The sequence below is a fragment of the Microtus oregoni genome, unplaced genomic scaffold (genome assembly GCF_018167655.1).
Source record: "Microtus oregoni isolate MIOR12 unplaced genomic scaffold, Mior012 000009F_ref0000495, whole genome shotgun sequence".
Taxonomy (NCBI): Eukaryota; Metazoa; Chordata; class Mammalia; order Rodentia; family Cricetidae; genus Microtus; species Microtus oregoni.
The window spans coordinates 41125992-41146769 of record NW_024543068.1 but is presented as its reverse complement, the minus strand read 5'-3'; the positions used below and the strand labels follow the sequence as shown (position 1 = coordinate 41146769).

At 41.9% G+C, this 20778-nt stretch overlaps 1 protein-coding gene across 9 annotated transcripts in view; it reads right to left on the bottom strand.

Annotated features, from left to right (window-relative positions):
- Heatr5a (HEAT repeat containing 5A) overlaps positions 1–20778 on the bottom strand; it is a 101471-nt gene that overhangs the window by 35146 nt on the left and 45547 nt on the right. For 6 of the 9 annotated variants that reach the window (XM_041658339.1, XM_041658342.1, XM_041658341.1 and 3 more), the window contains 9 exons: positions 18968–19131; positions 18705–18880; positions 14032–14137; positions 13050–13237; positions 9662–9818; positions 8594–8783; positions 7476–7645; positions 4735–4761; positions 1797–1932 (listed from right to left, as the gene is read on the bottom strand). In XM_041658339.1, the coding sequence (XP_041514273.1) occupies positions 1797–1932; positions 4735–4761; positions 7476–7645; positions 8594–8783; positions 9662–9818; positions 13050–13237; positions 14032–14137; positions 18705–18880; positions 18968–19131 (1314 nt within the window). The remainder of the gene's footprint in view (positions 1–1796; positions 1933–4734; positions 4762–7475; positions 7646–8593; positions 8784–9661; positions 9819–13049; positions 13238–14031; positions 14138–18704; positions 18881–18967; positions 19132–20778) is intronic. The other 3 variants (XM_041658343.1, XM_041658344.1, XM_041658346.1) reach the window with 1 other exon arrangement.

Below are 20778 nucleotides of genomic sequence, written 5' to 3'. Positions count from 1 at the left end.
TAACATTATTATTTACAGTTAAAATTATATTAAGTTTGAGTTACTTTTATCAGTTCTAAAATGGAGGGATAAGGGTCAGGAATGTGGCTCAGTGACAGAGCACTTGCCCAGAATGCCTGAGGTGCTAGGTTCAATTCTTAGCAATGCACAAAATAAAACTAGGTATTTATTTAAATGTTACTGGGGTGATAGAAACGGCTCTGTAATTAAGAGCATCTGCTGCTCTTCCAGAGGACCTGAGTTTGTTCCCAACCACCTAAGACTCCACCTCCAAGGACTCCAATGTCCTCTCCTGAACTCCTCAGGTACCTGCAGCCACGCATGCAAACACCCAAACACAGGCATACACCTGCAGGCATAAAGAAAGAAGAAAACCAACAAATTTTACTAAGCAATACTGAATTCTGTTTTACAATGAAGAAGGGACAAAAAAAAAAAAAAACTTTTAACGTGTAGCAGGATTCATCTCCATTTTATTAAAATGTTGTTTTGGTGGAAGGCAAGCATGTATGAAAAATTATTTTAGGATTAATTTCTTTTACCAATTCCTTAAGTGTTTGTCTGCTTAGTGGTGTTTAGGCACAACTGTGCATGCGTGGCAAAGGACAGTGTGTGGGACTCAGTTTTCCCTTCCATTGTATGGGTTCTGGGACCACCATTCAGGTCATCAGGCTTGGCGGCAACTGCCTTCTGCTCAGAAATCCTGCTGCTGTGAACAACCCCTGATGTCAGTCAGGACCCCTGAACGATGAAGGGCTGCAAAACACAGATCGCTGGGCTCTGGCTCCCAGATTTCAAGTTCGGAGCTGGGGTAAGAACTAAATGGTATTTTTTTTCTTTTCTTCCCCCCCCCCCCCCTTTTCTTTTCTTTCTGTTTTTGTTTACTGAGACAGGGTTCTTCTATAGCTTTGGAGCCTGTTCTGGAGCTAGCTCTTGTAGACCAGGCTGGCCTCAAACTCACAGAGATCCTGCCTCTGCCTTCCAGTTGGGATTAAAGGTGTGCACCACCACCACCGGCTAAGAACAAGTATTTCTAACAAGTTCTCACATGAGGTAGACACTGCTGGTTAGCCTCAATTTGAGAATCACTGCTCTAAGCCGCTGTTGTCACGAGGTGAAATGATAACTGTAAGGGGTGACTTTTGCAGCGTGTTTCAAATTCCCTGCGCATTAAGCTTTACATATCTTTTTTTTTTTTTCGAGACAGGGTTTCTCTGTGGCTTTGGTTCCTGTCCTGGAACTAGCTCTGTAGACCAGGCTGGCCTCAAACTCACAGGTGGTTTTGTTTTTGAAGACAGGGTTTCTCTGTATATTTCTGGCTGTCCAGGAGCTCACTCTGTAGACGGAGCTGGCCTCAAATTCAGAGATCCACCTGCCTCTGCTTCCCAAGTGCTGGGATTAAAGGCGTGTGCCACCTTTAGAGAAATTGGCCCCCAAAGGGAGTGTGGCCTTGTTAGAGTAGGTGTGGTTTTGTTGGAGGAACTGTGCTGTCACTCAAGGTGGGCTTTGAGGTGTCATAAATGCTCAAGATACCACCCAGTGTCTCACACCACTTCCTGTTGCCTACAAAAGGTAGTACTCTCAGCCACCTCTTCAGCACCAAGTCTGCCTGCCTGCTGCCATGCTCCCCTTAATAATGATAATGGATTAAATCTCTGAACCCCAATGAAATGTTTTCCTTTATAAGAGTTGCCGTGGTCATGGTGTCTCTTCATAGTAAGAGAAACCCTAAGACACTCATCACTTAAAAAATTCACGTATACATGGAAATTCTTATTACTGAAGAAAAGAATCACCTGCAGCCAGGTCCCCGCTATCCCTGGCCAGCAGGACAGCATGCTCTGAAACTTCAACTGCTTCCCTCTGCACCAGCTGCCGCAAACAAGCCAGCACTGCTCTTCTCAGCAACAGGTAGGGGCTACAAAGATTCACCTGAAAGATGAGATGTGGGGAATGAAAGCTAAGACTCTTGGTGGCACTCAGTAGGTCTAACACATATAGGCCTCTTGGTAGCACTCAGTAGGTCTAACACATATAGGCTTCTTGGTGGCACTCAGTAGGTCTAATACACATAGGCCTCTTGGTGGCACTCAGTAGGTCTAATACATATAGGCCTCTTGGTGGCACTCAGTAGGTCTAATACACATAGGCCTCTTGGTGGCACTCAGTAGGTCTAATACATATAGGCCTCTTGGTGGCACTCAGTAGGTCTATACACATAGGCCTCTTGGTGGCACTCAGTAGGTCTAATACACATAGGCCTCTTGGTGGCACTCAGTACATATTCACTGGACTTTCTGATTCTTTTTAGCTCATTAGTGGGCTGGACACAGTTTATCAAATACAGCAAAACCTTTTCAACTGTTCTAGAATACACAATTACAACTCAAAACAGCTCAAGGAATAATACACATACTAATTATTCACTACACACACACACACACACACACACACACACAAGCAACAGCTATGACAAAGTTAGAAGACAAAGATAAAAATAGTTCTGAGATAAAAGAAACACAATTGGAAGGACTCACACATTGTATTCATGCAATTATGCTTATGGTTCCCTATGAAGTGAACACATTCACAGTGACATAGGCAAAACAATGCATGGATTCAGCTGGAAGCTCTGGAGTCAGGAAGTCTCAGGATGAACCCTCCACCTATCACTTGCTCGCTGTGTGACATGGACAAGTCATTTAGCCTCTCTGGATCTTAGCTTCCACAGAACTACTGCCGAGTTAACATAGAGTAACAAGCCAAGTGCTCGCCACAGGACCCACAAACAGGGACACTCGAGACTCAGTGATTGATAGGTGTGGCTCCTCACAGCAGTATTACAGAGAAAGTGCATTTTCAAATAAATTTCACTCAGGAAAATTGATCAGAAACAGTCTTTAAATTAAAAAAAAATTTAAAAATGACCTATTTTTTTATTGTATGTGCACTGGTATTTTGCCCGTGTGAAGGTGTTGGATCTTCTGGAACTGGAGTTACAGACAGCTGTGAGCTGCGACGTGGATGCATGGAACTGAACCCAGATCCTCTGGTAGAGCAGCCAGTGCTCCAGCCTCTTGGAAAAAATTCTTTAGTAACACCAAAGAACAGCAACTTTTACATACATGTCTACATACATGTAACATGTCTACAGATAATATATGCAAATCAAATGGTTTGGCAGCAGCTATATATAGTTATCTGTAGCAAATGATAAGTCTGGCAATGTACTTCAAATAACCAATTGAAAATCAGAAGTTTCTGGATACAAATTTCTTAATTTTTTTTTTTTTTCTTTTGAGACAAGAGTTCCTGTATGTGGCCTTGGCTGTCCTGGAACTCACTCTGTAGATCAGGTTGGCCTCAAACTCACAGATACCTGCCTGTGTCTGCTTTCCAAGTGCTGGGATTAAAGGTATGTGCCACCACTGCTGGGCTAGTTTTTTTTCTTTTGAGTGGGCATTTTGCCATACAGTCCAGGCTGGCCTTAAACACACAATTTTCCTGTCTCAGCCTTCTACTTAAAGACACAGCCTACCATGCCTCAATCCTAGAGACAAAGGCTTACTTAAGGACCTCCTAAGTAATATAAAATGTAGAGATATAAAATGTATTTTCCCTACAATATCTTATGTCTGGAGGAGCAGAAGGCTGGAGCCAGAGTCTCACGCGTGTTTTCTGCAGAGCATAACCTCAGTTCACTGCACTGTGACACAGTGATGGTCACGTGAAAACTCGACAAACGTGGTACAGCCATGACAGAGGCCTGGGGATGTGGCATATATGGGAAAACAGGACCGAAGTGGGTGAGTTTGCTGTAGAAAGTGAGCCTAAATTCAGAGAAAAACAAGACGGGTGGTGGCAGGTCCTGTCCACTGTACAGGAACACATGCAGAGAAGGCCCGGCTCTAAGTTTAGAAGCCAAGGTATTAGGTAGTCACCAGTGAAACACAGGGTGGAGTCTGTTTTGTGAGTATGTTTCATTAGACATCACAAGTGGAGGAGGAGAATGCCATTCACAGATTCCTTAAGGTAATGTCGCCACAGTCAGGTTTAAGACCTCTATTGTTAGAATTAGTATATAGAACCACACAGCAGGTAAAATATAAAGAGCAAGTCTACTCGTGCCCAAGATTATTGTAGTTAAGGCCAATGATTAGAAACTGTACTCTATATGAAAATTTAAGTAAAAATGAATAATATATTAGTTATTTTGATTGGAATTTTATGAGCATGTAACACAAGGCAGGTGCAGCATTCATCAGCTAAACAATCCTTTAAAAAAAAGCATGCTGAGAAATACTCTTCATGTGTTTGGGAAAAGAGGTTGGGGGCGATCACACAGAGCAAACGGGAGGCTTCACATCTCCATGTCATTCTCCAGCAAGTCAACTGGGAAAGGAATGTAGGCTGGATTAAAGCAGGCAAACGAAGCAGGCAAAACACAGACACCAAATCAAACCATAATTATAATTTTTTTATGAAATGAATATGTTAAATAAAAATATTACAAAATTTAGTGCAAGGAGCAAGTGTACCAGCTGGAGAAGGTTAGGAAGGACTTGTTGACACTAATATCAAATAAACACCAAGAAACATGCTATGCATACTGGCTTGTGCATTAATGGTTAGCTTAAACACAGAAATGCAGGGAAAACATCTGCAACCAAAACAATATGAAAAAACAGCACTGCAAACCTCAACAAGGTTAGGAGTCAGGGGTCAGGGACCTACCAACACAGAATTATCCAACAAGATCTCCTGCACAAAAAACAAATGACAGACCAGTCATGACAAAATCAAAAGATAAGTATTAGGACGACTATGACAACAATCAGCTAAGCTTCAAATATAAAGGCTGAGTTATCCTTCAAATGGCTTAGCGTCAATCTAAAAACGTGGCCACAAACAGTTTTATTTTCTTACTTGGTAAGAGCTGAGCTAAGATCTTGAAAATACATGAATTACAAATTCAGGATGTAAAGATATGAACCAGGCAAGGACTGAATGAATGCCCACTGTACTAATGAGGCTTTCCCTGAAGCTCATATGCCTCAGCTCCAAAGCAGGCCCAGGAGACAAATGTGTGGGAGAAGCTGGACTGCGCTTACACAGTTCACCTCAGCACACAGTGCTCGGAAGTGCTAGTGTCGCCAAGTCCAAGTTCAGACAGAAGAGAGACGGCGTGAGGTAGCAGGGAGCCTTTAGTGTATGATTCTTGCCCAATGATGACATACAATTTCTTTACTTAGGGAAATACTGTAAAATATAATAAACTCAATCTATAAATTTAAAATAAATTGCTAATCAAATTATTACTTTAATATAACATAATGAAAACCATTTTAAAATATGATTTCTATTTTAAATGTAGCAGACTGTTTTTCATATGTAGCTTTTTTCTTTTTCTTTTTTTAAAATCTATTTATTTATTATGTATAGAGTATTCTCAGTATTCTGTCTGCAAGTATGCCTGCAGGCCAGAAGAGGGCACCAGATCTCATTACAGATGACTGTGAGCCACCATGTGGTTGCTGGGAACTGACCTCGGGAACTGACCTTAGGACCCTCGGAAGGGCAGGCAGTGCTCTTAACCACTGAGCCATCTCTTTTTAGTTTTTCGAGACAGGGTTTCTCTGTAGCTTTGGAGCCTGTCCCAGAAGTATCTCTTGTAGACCAGGCTGGCCTCAAACTCACAGAAATACACCTGCCTCTGTCTCCCAAATGCTGGGATTAAAGTCATGTGCCACCACCGCCTGGCATGAGAAAGGAAAAAGGTAATAGCCCTGATGAGGTCTTAGTCATCATGGATTAGTGGGTGGTAATGTTATTCTGCTTCTTAGTAAACTTCAGTAAGAGAGTTCACATATCGGGTAAGGAATTAATCTCCATTTAAATATAGCAGCACTACTATTTTCTTAATGTCAGATCAACTTGCAATAAATAAAATACTTTTTTCAATAACAATTCTGCAAAAATTCTTTGCATGTAGAAATTAATATCTTGGGAGAACTTGCTTTTGAATGGTGAAGATAAAAATCCTTTCCCTTGCTGTTCCCAACACACAAAAGATTCATATCTTATCATTGCTAGTCATGTCATCTTTTTAAAGTTTTATATGACAATTAGCATTAATAATTAATATTATGCATTGCTTCAGACATGTCAATGTTATTTTAGTGTGTGGTCCATGTGTCACTAATCAGCATCTGTGTAATCCTTGATTTAACAAATGACATAGCCAAGCCTGGAAGAGGGTATGGAAGACTAGGAAGTGATAAAATTATGCCTATGATCAGGCCATAAAACTTCCCAGGACAGTAATAGAATAATGAAGATGGCAATTGGGCAAGGAATTCAGGAGAGAGGAGAGTACACTAAGCCACGACTAAATTTAGTGAATGGCTTGATGCTGTGGCCCTCAGACTATCCTTTAAAGACTAGCTCTGAAATACTACGTATTTTGCCTCAAGCTCTGAAATGAAAGGACGGCCTATGTCTGTGTAACAGGCTGACACCGTGACACACCGCCTACAACATCCATGCTGGGAACCACACAGTCAAGTTAGAAACAAAACAACAGAAACAATGCCCTTCCAACAACAAAAACAACCTACAAATAACATTTTAGGTAGGTTTGCGATTTTGTGTTGGACTATATTTATTGATATCCTGGAGCTCAATTTTTGAGGCAAATTTAGACAGACACTGGCTATGCCAAAAGAAAATCATCAAAGTGAAGATATTAATGAACCACTTGATCAGAACTTCTGGTTGGCTGGCTTTATTTTTCTACATTTGTTAGATAAAGACCCAGATATTGATGTGTTACATACAAATGTTACAGAAAGGTATTTCTCATTCTCTTTCTCTGTGTATGTGTGTGTGGGACTGTATGGAAGGCAATGGCCCTGCAAGGGCTGTGGAGGTCATCAGACGGCTTCCAGTGTCCTACTCTATGACGCTCTACTGTATTTATTCTCTTGAGCCTCACTGAGCCTAGAGTTTGATACTTCAGTGGCACTGGTTGGCTCCTGAGCTCCCAGGACCTACCTGTCTCTATGCCCGAGTTGCAGCTGAGCTTGTATGTGGGTGTGGTGAGCTGAACCCATGTGCTCATGCTCACACAGCAAGCTCTCACCCACTAAGCCATCTGCAAACTCCTTTACCTCTGAGACAGAACTGTGATGCACTTAGAGCAGCAGAGGGAGGCAGGCAGACAGGACCACACAAACACTTGCATTAAGTGTCCCCATTCATGAATGAATATTCCAGGACTTATGTTCAACACCAATAGCAGAAAAGTGAAGCCATGTATGTTAGGCTTAGAGGCAGATACATGAAAGTGGCCCTTCCTTTTTCTAAAACAAACTAAAAAAACCAGTCATATATAGCATATTTTTTACATAGTCTAGAAAATAATCAAATCGGAATAAATTCAAGCCTCAGAAACTAGGCACTCATTTCATACTCACACAGAGGCAGCTGACCAGGCTAGACAAGTTGACATGTCGTGGAGCAAACATGTGAAGCTGCTGAAGGCAAGAGATGGCCTGAGCCTGGACCAGGCAGCCTGGGTTATCTTGCATCACTGCGCAACCCAGCAGACAGGAAGTCCTTAAGGTGGACACAGAAGTATTGTTACCTGGAATTAGTAAAAGCCAAAAGCTGAAGTTATTAAAAGCCAGAGCTTTTAATTATTGACCTATAAAACCACTAGTCTTTAAATATATATAAGATAAAATTCATTAAAATTACTTCATAGATTTCTCAAACCAAATTTCTACCTCAAACTCAGAGACATGGACTGGGACATGGGTCAATGGCTAACCATATACTTAGAATGTGGGAGGTCTTTGTAACACACACACACACACACACACACACACACAGCAGAGGAAGAATAGTAAGATAGATTATCTTATTCTTAAACCTTTTTTAAAAATGACTCTTGTTTTGTGTGTATTTATGTGGGCAGCTGAGCATGTAACAGTGAGTGTGTGGAGGTCAAAGGACAACCTGGGGGAGCAGCTGGTCCTCTCTTCCCACCAAACGGATCATGGGGCTCAAACTCGGGGGTGTGGCAAGAGGTGCCTTTGCTTGCTCAGCCATCTCATTAGCCTAACTAGTTTTTTCTAAATGAAGTGTCTGTTAGAAGAATTCAAAACGATTTACAGGTTTTATTAAATATTCATGAAAGGCAAAATTTGGTAAAAAGTAGAATTAGACATTGCCAATCAATTGAACTTTGCTGGTATCATTTGAGTGTTATTTTCATATATTATAATCATATACCATGTCATTTGAAGAGGTATTTGAGACTTCAGATTTATTTATTTCTTGGAGAGTTCTTTATGCTACTGTATTTTATATTTGCCACTTAAATTATTTAGGCAAGTATTTTTAAGACAAATATTTCTAAACATGGCACTTTTATCTTTTCAGGGTAGGAGACAACAGGCTGATTGAACTGAAACCTTCATCTGACAAGACATATTGAGCCCCTGCTACATGCTGACCACAGAGACTAAGACGTGAACTTAACTCCATGTGTACCTTCATGTAAAACACCACGGAAATGGCCTCTGCATACCTTGTAGCTCTGGGCCTAATGTGGTAATAAGGGCGTTCAAGCAGCGGCCAAGACTCTGGTGCACTTCAGCATGAGTTGGAGGCACGTTTAACAGCAGCATGGTGATGAGTGACAGGGTCGGCTCCACATGGACGTGATAGAGTGCACCGGCAGAGTCGATGGTCAGGGAGAGAGAGTGAAGGGCCCAGGTCTGTAAAGACAGAAAGGAAATAAACTTGCCAAAGCTGCATCGCAAAACACAAAAAGGCACCAAACTGATCTTTGTTTAGCAAATTAAAAAGCAGCGGAAATTAAGGGATGGATGTGTTACTGCTAATCTGGAAAGAGAGTAAGTGAACCCTTTGAGTTTATTTATTTTATATCACGTGTATGGGTGTTTTGTCTACATGTATATAGGTGTACCACATGCAAACCTGGTGACCAGAGAGACCAGAAGACGGTAATAGGGTGCCTTAGAACTAGAGTTACAGATGGTTGTGAGTGGTGGGAACTGAACCCAGGTCCTCTACAAGAAAAATATATTTATTTATTATGTATACAACATTCTGCCTCCATGTATGCCCACACGCCAGAAGAGGGCACCAGATCTCATAACAGATGGTTGTGAGCCACCATGTGGTTGCTGGGAATTGAACTCAGGCCCTCTGGAAAAGCAACCAGTGCTCTTTTTTTTTTTTTTAAAAAAAATATTTATTTATTTATGTATTATATGTACAATATTTTTTCCGTGTGTATGCCTGCAGGCTAGAAGAGGGCGCCAGACCCCATTACAGATGGCTGTGAGCCACTATGTGGTTGCTGGGAATTGAACTCAGGACCTTTGGAAGAGCAGTCAGTGCTCTTAACCTCTGAGCCATCTCTCCAGCCCCTGATTTCTTTTTCAAAGACACCGAATGTGACTGACTTTAGGTTCTCATGAGTTTGAATGGAAGAGGGATTTGAATTTTAAAATCTGTCCAATTTAACAACAGCTTTGACATTTAACAGGGAGTATCAGTTGTCAGTAAAAACAGAATCTGAATCAAGAAGTCACAGATTCAAAGGATGGTGTTCCGTGAGGAGACTCACCTGCACATCAGGAGAAGTACTGTCCTGAGACAAAGTATAAAGGACTCCAATACAAGAGCTCAAGTGCTGAGGCCCTATGCCCCCTAAGTACCTATGCAGGGATCCCAGAGCCAGCGAGTGGCCTGTTCTGGTAACCACATCTCTTGCTGACTTCAATCTGCAATTACAGAAATAAAAATATACACAAGTACAGAAAAGATAAACCTGAACCAAAGTGCATGCAGGGCTCAGCCTGTGAGGGCCGACTACCTAAGTCTAACTCTAGGACTCAATCTACAGAAGGAAAGGGCTACTTCCGTAAATTGTCTCTTGAGCCTTGCATGTACACACATGCAAGCTGTGGCACATGTGGACTCCCACATACACATGCATGAACACCCTTACATACACACATACACATGCACACCATCACACATACACGAACACCCTTACATACACACATGCACACCATCACATACATGAACACCCTTACATACACACATACACATGCACACCATCACATACATGAACACCCTTACATACACACATACACATGCACACCATCACATACATGAACACCCTTACATACACACATACACATGCACACATCACATACACATGAACACCCTTACATACACATACACATGCACACCATCACACATACATGAACACCCTTACATACACACATGCACACCATCACATACATGAACACCCTTACATACACACATACACATGCACACCATCACACATACATGAACACCCTTACATACACACATACACATGCACACCATCACATACATGAACACCCTTACATACACACATACACATGCACACATCACATACACATGAAAACCCTTACATACACACACATGCACACGGTCACACATACATGAACACCCTTACATACACACATACACATGCACACCATCACATACATGAACACCCTTACATACACACACACGCACACCATCACATACATGAACACCCTTACACACACACATACACATGCACACATCACATACACATGAACACCCTTACATACACACATACACATGCACACCATCACACATACATGAACACCCTTACATACACATACACATCATCACACATACATGAACACCCTTACATATACACACACATACACACCATCACATACATGAACACCCTTACATACACACACATGCACACCATCACACACATGAACACCCTTACATACACACATACACATACACACCATCACACATACATGAACACCCTTACATACACACATACACAGGCATATGTATTTACACACATACGAGCAATCATAAACATACATGTGCACCACTCACACATGTACAAACTAAACAATAAATGAAAAATAAAAATCTTTAATACATGTAACTTGTTATACAGGCAAAACTTTTCATAAGAATAATTAGAAGCTGGGTGATGGCGATGCCTTTAGTCCCAGCACTCAGGAGGCAGAGGCAGGAGGATCTCTGTGAGTTTGAGGCCAGACTGATCTACAGAGTGAGTTTCAGGACAGGCTCCAAAGCTACACAGCCAAACCTTCTCTTGAAAAACTACACACACACACACAGACACACACACAGAGAATAATCAGAAAAGTAGAAAGGTATCTTTCTTGTGATGGTCTGAAGGAAAACGGTCCCCAAAGGGAGTAGCACTATTAGGAGGTGTGGTTTTACTGGAACAGGTGTGGTCTTGTTGGAGGAAGTATGTCACTGTGGAGACTGGCTTTGAAGTCTCATACATACCAAAGCCACATCCAGTGAGAGAGACCACTTCTTGTTACCTGTGCAAGATGTAGGGCTGGCTCTCAGCTCCTACTCTGGTACCATGTCTGCCTGCACTTGCCTTGTCCCCCATGATGATAATGGACTTCACCTCTGAAACTGTAAGCCACTCGACTAAATGGTTTCCTTTGTAAGAGCTGCCGTGGTCATGGTGTCTTCACAGCAATTAAAACCCTAAGTAAGACATTTACTTTTCCTTTTTAAAAAAAGTTTAAGACAGGGTCTCAAGCTAGGAGTGGCGGCCTATGCCTTTAATGAAAGAACTCAGGGTGAGCCTACAAGCGAGTTCCAGACAGCCAAGGCTATGTGAAGAAATCCTGTCTCAAAAAGGCCTGTCCCCCACCCCCACCCCCAAAGAGAGGGTCTTACTCTATAGATCAAGCTGGCCTTGAACATACAGAGATCTGGCTGCCTCTGCTTTTAAGTGTTGGGATTAAAGGTGTGCACCACCATAACCTACCATTTTCTCACCATACCATTTCAGAGATATACACAATTTAGTATATATGCTTACATGACAGATATATATATATACACACACACTCACTACATACAACATACATGCAAATATAATTTTATGTGACATATACATGTATACACATAGTTTATAGGGTGGGCATTAATACTATTTCATTATTAGGTTACATTTTAATTCCCTCATTTCAATTCAGGATGCTGATACTAAAACTATAAGGAAGTTATTATTTATCGGGACTGTCTCACATGCTTCAGGCACCTTGGCTTTGTTCCAAATGGCCCTGAGATTATGCTATCACTGCTGCATTTTAAGAGGACAGCTGGAATCCCACAGAGTACTATGGAGCCAGGGCCAAAGTGCTCACATTACCACCACAGCTACTAACCAGTTGACTGTGTTAGCAGTAAATTCAGAAGCATGAACATTTTGGAGACAGGGTCTTGGTATGAGGTTCGGGGTTGTCTGAAAGGAAGCCAGTGGCAATTCTACTTCTGTTTCTTTCTTTTTATTTTGAGACAGAATCTCTCTGTGTAGCTCTGGCTGTTCTGGAACTAGCTCTGTAGATCAGGCTGGCCTCACACTCATAAAGATCTGCCTGCCTCTGCCTCCCGAGAGCTGGGATTAAAGGTATGTGCCACCGCTGCCCAGCTTCTGTTTCTTAAGTTTATGAGTATGTGCTACCACACCTGGTATAATCATGGACTTTATTTGTAATTGTTTTAGTATCATTTTCAAACTTATACTCCTTCCCCTTAAACAGTCTTAAATAAGCAGGATCATTACTGACCACCTCTTCAGAATAGTTCAAGATAACTGAACCTCCCAAAGTGACCTCCCAAGGCTAGGGGTCCTATGGTGTGCAGCCCACAGCTTTCCCTTCCTACAGACTCCTGGTGTGTATCGGATGGACTTTACATGGCAGAGCTGTCCCACTGGCCTACAGTCTATTTACTGCCTGCATATGGCCAACTGTAACATCCACATAGAGCTTGCCGTCTGCATCTGGTAACATCCACATCAACACATTTCCTTCTTTAGTTAAAGCGCAGGACAACACTCTTATGAGTTCCATTAAATAGCAGACTACATCCCATTCTGTTAACAGCCCACGAACTCTAAGAGATTCACTTACTTGTCAAAGCTAACTTGAGCTAATCCAGCTGTAAAAGCTCCATCATCAACCACCTGGGCCAATCTAGCCCATGCTTCTGAAGCTGCACATCTCAAAAGGGGGTTGGGACTTTCTAGGGCTCCCAACACTAATGTAAGGACAAGTCTTCTTACTTCTGGACCTAAACTTCGTTTAGAGCCAGCCACATACTAAAGAAGATGAAAAACAATTAAAATATACAATTACAGCAAATTTTCTGATCTAGCTTGAAATATATATTCTTGTCAATCAAGCATGTTCATCACTTAAGAAAACACAGAACACAGAAATCATGACTCACGATGTCCATAAAATGAATAAATGGACACTATCATGTTTCACTGAGCAACAGTAAGACGTTTTAAGGGCAGCAGTTGGATTTGGTCCACTCTGGGCTGGCAGGTTTAGTCAGCTAAGGTGTGGCACTGAGTCAAGGTCAGTTTTTTTTCTTTTCTTTTTTTTTTTAGACAGGTTTTCTCTGTGTAACCCAGGCTGTCCTGGAACTCGCTTTGCACAGACCAGGCTGACCTTGAACTCTTAGAGTTCTCTGCCCAAATGCCCACTACTGCCTGGCTTATTGACAAAATTTTTTTTTTTAAATGATACTTTTTTATTTATTTATTATGTATACAATATTCTGTCTGTGTGTATGTCTGCAGGCCAGAAGAGGGCACCAGACCTCATTACAGATGGTTGTGAGCCACCATGTGGTTGCTGGGAATTGAATTCAGGACCTTTGGAAGAGCAGGCAGTGCTCTTAACCACTGAGCCATCTCTCCAGCCCTAATGACAAGTTTTATATGGAGAAAAAGTAAAGGATAACTCTCCGTCCTGAAATATTTTTATCAGAGATTAAGAAAAATGAATAATAAATTTCTCTAGACACATCAGCATAAAACCTACTTAGCTACAAAATTTACTTAATTTTAAAATACCAAGTAGATAGTAATTTAAGTAAAATTACCTTCAATAAATTAGAAACGGCACAAACAACGTGCAACTGAACTGCCTGCTGACGTGCTCCTTTGCTGTGCTTTATGCTGGTCAAGAGCTGCTCCAGGATCAGGATCCTGAAATCAGAAGCCACAGGAGTTAAGCACAGCTGCGGGGCCGAAGACCTGCCGGTTCTCCTGTTCATGTTTGGTGGCAGCTACTAAAGTGAGAAGCTGCTATCCAACACCTTGAAACATTTTAAGGAAAAAAAATATACATCATAACCATAGGAAAATATTTTTATAAAGGGCCACTTCAGCAGCAAGGGGGAAAGAGCACTGTTTTATGAAAAAGACTACTACTGTCTTGTCTCAAGAGATTTTTTATTTTTCCCTTGGGAAATTCAGCTACCTCACTCATTACCTGTAATCTACATACAATATTTTGCCCACTCTTCCTAACTTCCAGTCTATGAAACACAGGGAAAACTCTTTTATTTTATTTTTTTCTTTTCTTTTTTTTTGATTTTCGAGACAGGTTTCTCCATAGCTTTCGGTTCCTGTCCTGGAACTAGCTCCTGTAGACCAGGCTGGCCTCGAAAACTCTTTTAAATGTAGTCCTTAACATTTTCAAAACTCATACTTTATGCTCCTTAAGTTACCTGCGGTAGCTGTAATTGTGAGAACACACTCCCAAGGTTGTGTGGTAGGGGTTCGTGGTCCCTAGCTTAGAGCCGAGGCAAAGTAGGAACTAATATGAGGTTTCTGGTCATTGCTGTCTCCTCCAAGAAGACTGAGGACTGGGGTTCCCAAGTCCTTTGCACCCTGGCTGTGAGGCAGGGGTTCTGCCCTGGCAGGCAGTCCCAACATGACACGCATCAACCACTGACTCAACCAGTCATTGAAACCTCTACATTTGTGAGCAAAAATAAACGTTCTTTATTATAAATTGGTTATCACAGGTATTTACTAGACTCTAGAAAAAGGTGAGCAACTGAATGCAATTATTTGAGAATATTCTAATTCATATACTCAATGTTGACAATTACACAAACATTTGTAACACATGACCTCTTTAATATTACAGAATTTTGCCTCTTTACAAAGTAGCTTATGTAAACCAGGCAGAGAGGCACAAAGCTTGCAACCCTAATAGTCAGGAGGATGAGACAGGAGGATCCTGAGTGTGCGGCCAGTGAATTCAAGGCATTCTTTTTTTTTTTTTTTTAATGCCACTTAAAAACAGAGGTTTGGGGGCTGGAGAGATGGCTCAGCGATTAAGAGCACTGACTGCTCTTCCAGAGGACCAGGGTTTGATTCCCAGCACCCACATGGCAGCTCACAACTATCTGTGACTCCAGTTCCTCGGGATCCAACACCCTCACACAGACATATATGAAAGCAAAAAACACCAATGCATATAAAATAAATAATTTTTAAAAAGGTTTTAATTCTTTATGTCAAGATTCAAGACTTTTACCTGTGAGACAAGCCATACCATCACCCTATCAATTTTCCCCGAAACACTGTTTGAGGTTAACACTTTCTCTCCATTTATATTAAGAAAGCAGAAACAGGGGGCTAAAGAAATGGCTCAGCGGTTAAGAGCATAGCCTGTTCTTCCAAAGGTCCTGAGTTCAATTCCCAGCAACCACACGGTGGCTCATAACCATCTGTAGTGAGGTCTGGTGCCCTCTTCTGGCCTCCAGGCATACACAGAGACAGAACATTGTTTACATAATAAATAAATAAATAAATATTTTTAAAAAACGAAAGCAGAAACAATACTAAGGAGTATTTTGTAGACTGGGAATTAAGATGGCAGCAACAGCACCAGCATAAAAGAACTGCATCAGGAAGGTACAAACAGTGCAGAGCTGGAGAGAAGGCAGATGGGCACCCTTTACGAGACACTACCACACTCCAATGTCCCTGAGTGCTGAATCAGATCTCTGTCATATAAAAACCTTTATGTGTGTGTGTGTGTGTGTCTGTGTGTGTGTGTCTGTGTGTGTGTGTGCCGGGGGTGTCAGGACAACTTTATGGTGCTGGTTTTCTCTACCTTGAGATTTTTTTCTTCCCATTTGTTTGTTTACTAGGAGTGTAAGACTTTAAGACAATCCTGAAGCCATTTTTGACAATTCTGAATCCTCTTAGCCTCTGTGCCATAGTGCTTCCCCTCCTCCCCTGGGAACCAAGGACCTAACAGCTACATCGCACGTACTCAGTTCCTGAACAATTACCCATATACGTATGTTTTGGTTCGGTCCCCTGGGAAACGGGTCAAAATGACCTCTTACCTATCTGATCTGGCAACAGCTCTCCAGTCAATTATTGGTAATAGCCCTTTCGAATAAGACAATCAGAATAGTCAAAGAACAACCCCACTTGCTTCTGTGGCCCCTTTAAAAGTAGACTATACCAGCTATTTGAGGTCCCTCAGCTTCCTGAATGCTGGGGGACCCTGTCATGACAGAATTAATAAAATCCTCATGCTTTTGCATCGGCTGTGGTGTGTGAGATGGTCTCTGGGGGTGACTCCTTCTCGGTGTTTGGACGCTAGAGTCCAACAGGAGTACATATGTATGTCACAGCATGTCAGAGAAATACCCTTCAGGCTCTCTCCTTCCACCTAGACATGAATCCCAGGGATGGAATTCAGGATGTCAGTATGGCAGCGAGAGCCCTTACCCCCTGAGTCATCTTGCAGGCCAGATCTCTATCAGAGTAGTGAGGTCACAAGGCTTACAGTTCTGTCCAGTAGTAATTTTGTTATCAAAGTAAAGGAGATATGGGTGTTGATCCTTTTAAAAGCCCAACAGTGCAGCAAGTTTGGTGGAAGAAGAAGGTATAATAAAAATGGCAGGTCACCAAGGGTTGAAAGAATCTCACTACTCCAAAGTTCACTTCTAACCCTGGCATCTAGGAAGAGTTACCGTCAAGATTTCAGAATCTTTATTTTTATTTTTAGACCCCCACTCCAGGATTACGGCAATAATTTTCAGAAAACTGGGCTTACACTGTACTTACCAGTGTTATGACTTTTTTCTTTCTAAGCATACTGTCACACATTTCCCCATTTTATTAATGATTACAGAGAAACACTTTTAAATAAATATTAGCATCAGTCTATCAATACAGGCCTTGAAGAAAGCATGATACAAACCAGGGTAGGACTGAGCTCTTCCCTTTACACCTAGGTAATCCAGCATGGGGAACAGGTGACCAGAAGCCAGCTAACCGCTAGGGAGAGATCCTGCTCTCACTGTCAGAAGCCTTACCAAGAGACCAAGCTTTATGACTGTCACCCACCTGCAGAGGGCCTAGGTGGGTCCCATGCAGGCTCCCTAGCTGTTGGTCCAGTGTCCATGAGCTCCCACAAGCTCAGGTCAGCTGTCACTGTGCCCCCCGCCATCCTGAGAGACTTACATTAAGGTAGACCGTGATCTGAAAAATGACATGGTGGTTATCCTCTGGCCGCTATGTGCACGTACATGCACCTGTACATACACGAGCCCAAAGTGGGACAACAGGAGACTAGACTCTAGTCACACAGCCTCTCTCCTGTTTCTCTAATGACAGCCACTGAGTAACACCGACTTACTTTCTGTTTCTGGGATCCTGCAATGTCATTTCCTTTTTTTTTTTAGTTTTTCGAGACAGGGTTTCTCTGTGGCTTTGGAGTCTGTCCTGGAACTAGCTCTTGTAGACCAGGCTGGCCTCGAACTCACAGAGATCCGCCTGCCTCTGCCTCCCAAGTGCTGGGATTAAAGGTGCCATTTCCTTTAAAAAACAAAAAGCTACAAACTATGGCCTACCATTTTTATTCACTTCAAATCAAAACAGAAAAAAAATCAAAAAGATAACAGGTTTTGTTTTTGTTATGTCTGAACATTTTAATTACAACAAATAAAACCTCCTTTCAAATACGTGAACGCTCATTATATTGTTATAACCTAGGTAGGGAAGATGAGAACAATTTAAACTTCATTAAATGTAATAAAATAAGAAACCATCTCCTTGAAACTCTAACTAGACAATATATCAGAAACTTGTCTACAAGAGAGAGTCACTCTGTCGTAAAGGAAAGGACATTCTTTGTACTAGGTCTGTAGAAGACGTGGGCCATGCATGCAAACTGTATTGGACTTGCTTCAGAAACTACTCCATGACTAGACTACTGTTGAAGTTTTCACCCAGGGACCAAGGTGTGATATCTACCGAACTGCTATCCACTAGGAGACATGATTAGATGAAATGACGGAATAAAGACCACGATCTGATCAAATGCGTCGTGGTCTAGAGTGAAACGTTAGGGAAAAGGGAAGGAGAGAAAACCTGAGTGGGTAAGAGGGATAATCCATAAACTCCCGATCAGCACAGATGTTTAATTTCTCTGAGAACAGTATTTCCTGAGCAGTGGACTTTGATCCAAGTAAGAACCTGGCATCTTAAATGAGAAATCATTCATTAGCCTTTGGTATCTTCAAAACCCCCGTTTCCTGTGTGCCAGGCTTATGGCAGATGCATCTAGTAATTTCTTATCAATATTATCTACAGTGAAAACAGACTTTACCTCACCTGTCGCAGGTGACATTCTGTGGCTAATGGGATCATCTGACGGCACCCCTCCCCGACCAGCAGTGAGTCCATTAGACAGACGTTCATGTTACACTTCACGCTAGCAGTTACAGAAGAGACCTACCTCTCAGCTTCTTCCACATGAGCACAGACAACCCCGAAGAGCTTGGATGCGGAGTTAGAAACTGACAGTGCTGGGGGCAGGGGCTTAGGCACGGAGTCTCCTCCTACGTCCTTCTCATAGACAGAGTAAGGGTCGTATTCTAGACTTCCACAAGCAACACCATTACTAAGAAGGAGCTGGATGGGGGCAGAAAAAGCAAGTAAGGGTTAAAAAAATCATTCAAGACAAAAATCTCCTCAAGAGTTATTGTAAAGCCATTATACCTGTTCTTCAATAAATCTGTGGTCAGTCTCTTGCAGTAAAGGACTCAATATCAAAAGGTCATCTGGGTGACAAAGGGCTGGAAGTAAACACGCAGACGCTGCTGCTTGGGCGTCAGGGGCAGTCAGTTCAGCAGTCAGCTCTTTGAGGATAGCACTGAGGTTCCCTGTAGAGTCAGAGAAAAACAATTAGCAATTTGGTAGCTGTTGTCCTTAGAGTACGGGATAAAGGAGAGCACAGAAGACCAACTTCAAAGTCTCACAGCCTAAGATTCTCTCATCTTCAGTAACTTCACCACACATGAATGGCTCAGCTGTTATCCACAACAGTGAAATGACAACGTGAAGCTCATATTTGCAGCAGAAAGTTTAAAGTTTAAAATAAAACTACAGGAAGAACAAAAGTACATGAGTCCAATTCTTTCATGCCTTAAGCATCTAATAACTGTGTATAAACACATCTGTAAAACAAAACACCTACACCTAGCAGGGCATGGTATTAATCCTTGCACTTGGAGGCAGAGGCAGGCAGATCTCTTGAGTTTGAGGCCAGCCTGGTCTACACAGTGAGCTCCAGGACGCCAGCCTGGTCTACACAGTGAGCTCCAGGACAGCCATGGCTATATAGAGATGTTGTCTCCATACAAAATAAAACAACTGAACAGGCTGGGTATGTAGCCCAGCGGTATGACACTTGCCCTGCCATGTTTAAGTCCCTAGGTTCACTCATTAGCATCGGGGAAGGAAAATTTAGCCCAGCAAGGTGGTATATTCTCAAAGTTCATCTAAGGAGGAGATGACACAGGAGGATTCCCTGAGGCCAGGACCTGGAAGGAAGCCTTCCTGGACACCCACCACAATTTCATCTCAAAAGAAAATGGAAGACAGATAAGCAAGAACAAACTGGTTTAAAGCAAAACAGAGACTGAAAATACTACACAATGACTAAAGAAAACATCAGCAACATTATAGGAGATACACCCTGCACCATCACAGGGGACACCAGTGCTACAATCCATGCCCTGCACCAGCTGGAGCAATCCTATTCTACCCATCTCCTGCATCCCAAACAGTGCTACCATTCCATCTACAAATCTGTGATCAGTAAAGTCAAGGATGTTTTATCTTAAACATAATCTCACCATCATAATTTCATGTTTTAAAAATCATGGAACATCAAGTAGTTACTCTGTCCCCAAATTTCCAATTATGTTACAAATGTGATCTTTGTTTCTATGGTGGAATCCAGATCTACATAAGGTTTACACACGCCAGTCAGATGACAGATCTCAAGTCTCTTTGAACCCCTTATCTTCTTCCCTGTGCTTCCCTTCATTGTAATGCATTAGGAGAAACAAAGTTACTTTTCTATAGATCTTTCAGTCGTCCGGATTTTGATGATGATAACACTCTGGAATAGTTTAACAGTTAGTGTACTCCCCTTTGTTCTGGGTGGTCCACCCAGAGGTAGCACATCTTTTCTGGGGAGAGGTGATGGGTAGTTCTGTGTTGGAGACAGTGGAAATTTGGAGACTGAGTAGATATTTGACATTTAGTCATTTTTAAAACAAACAAGAAATCACGATAGTGAGATTATGTTTAAAACTTTAAAAACGCTACTATACTACAAAGCACAACACTCGTAACAAAATGTATTCAAGACAATAAATGTAATAAAACATCCTAACAGCTTACAAAAGAGTCTCTTAAGAAATGTTCTGAGGTCAGATGAGCAGACAGGATCAGATATGACAGAGATCTTAATGCAGCCTGACTGAACCCGAGCTTCTAACCACTGTGCTGAATTTATCATT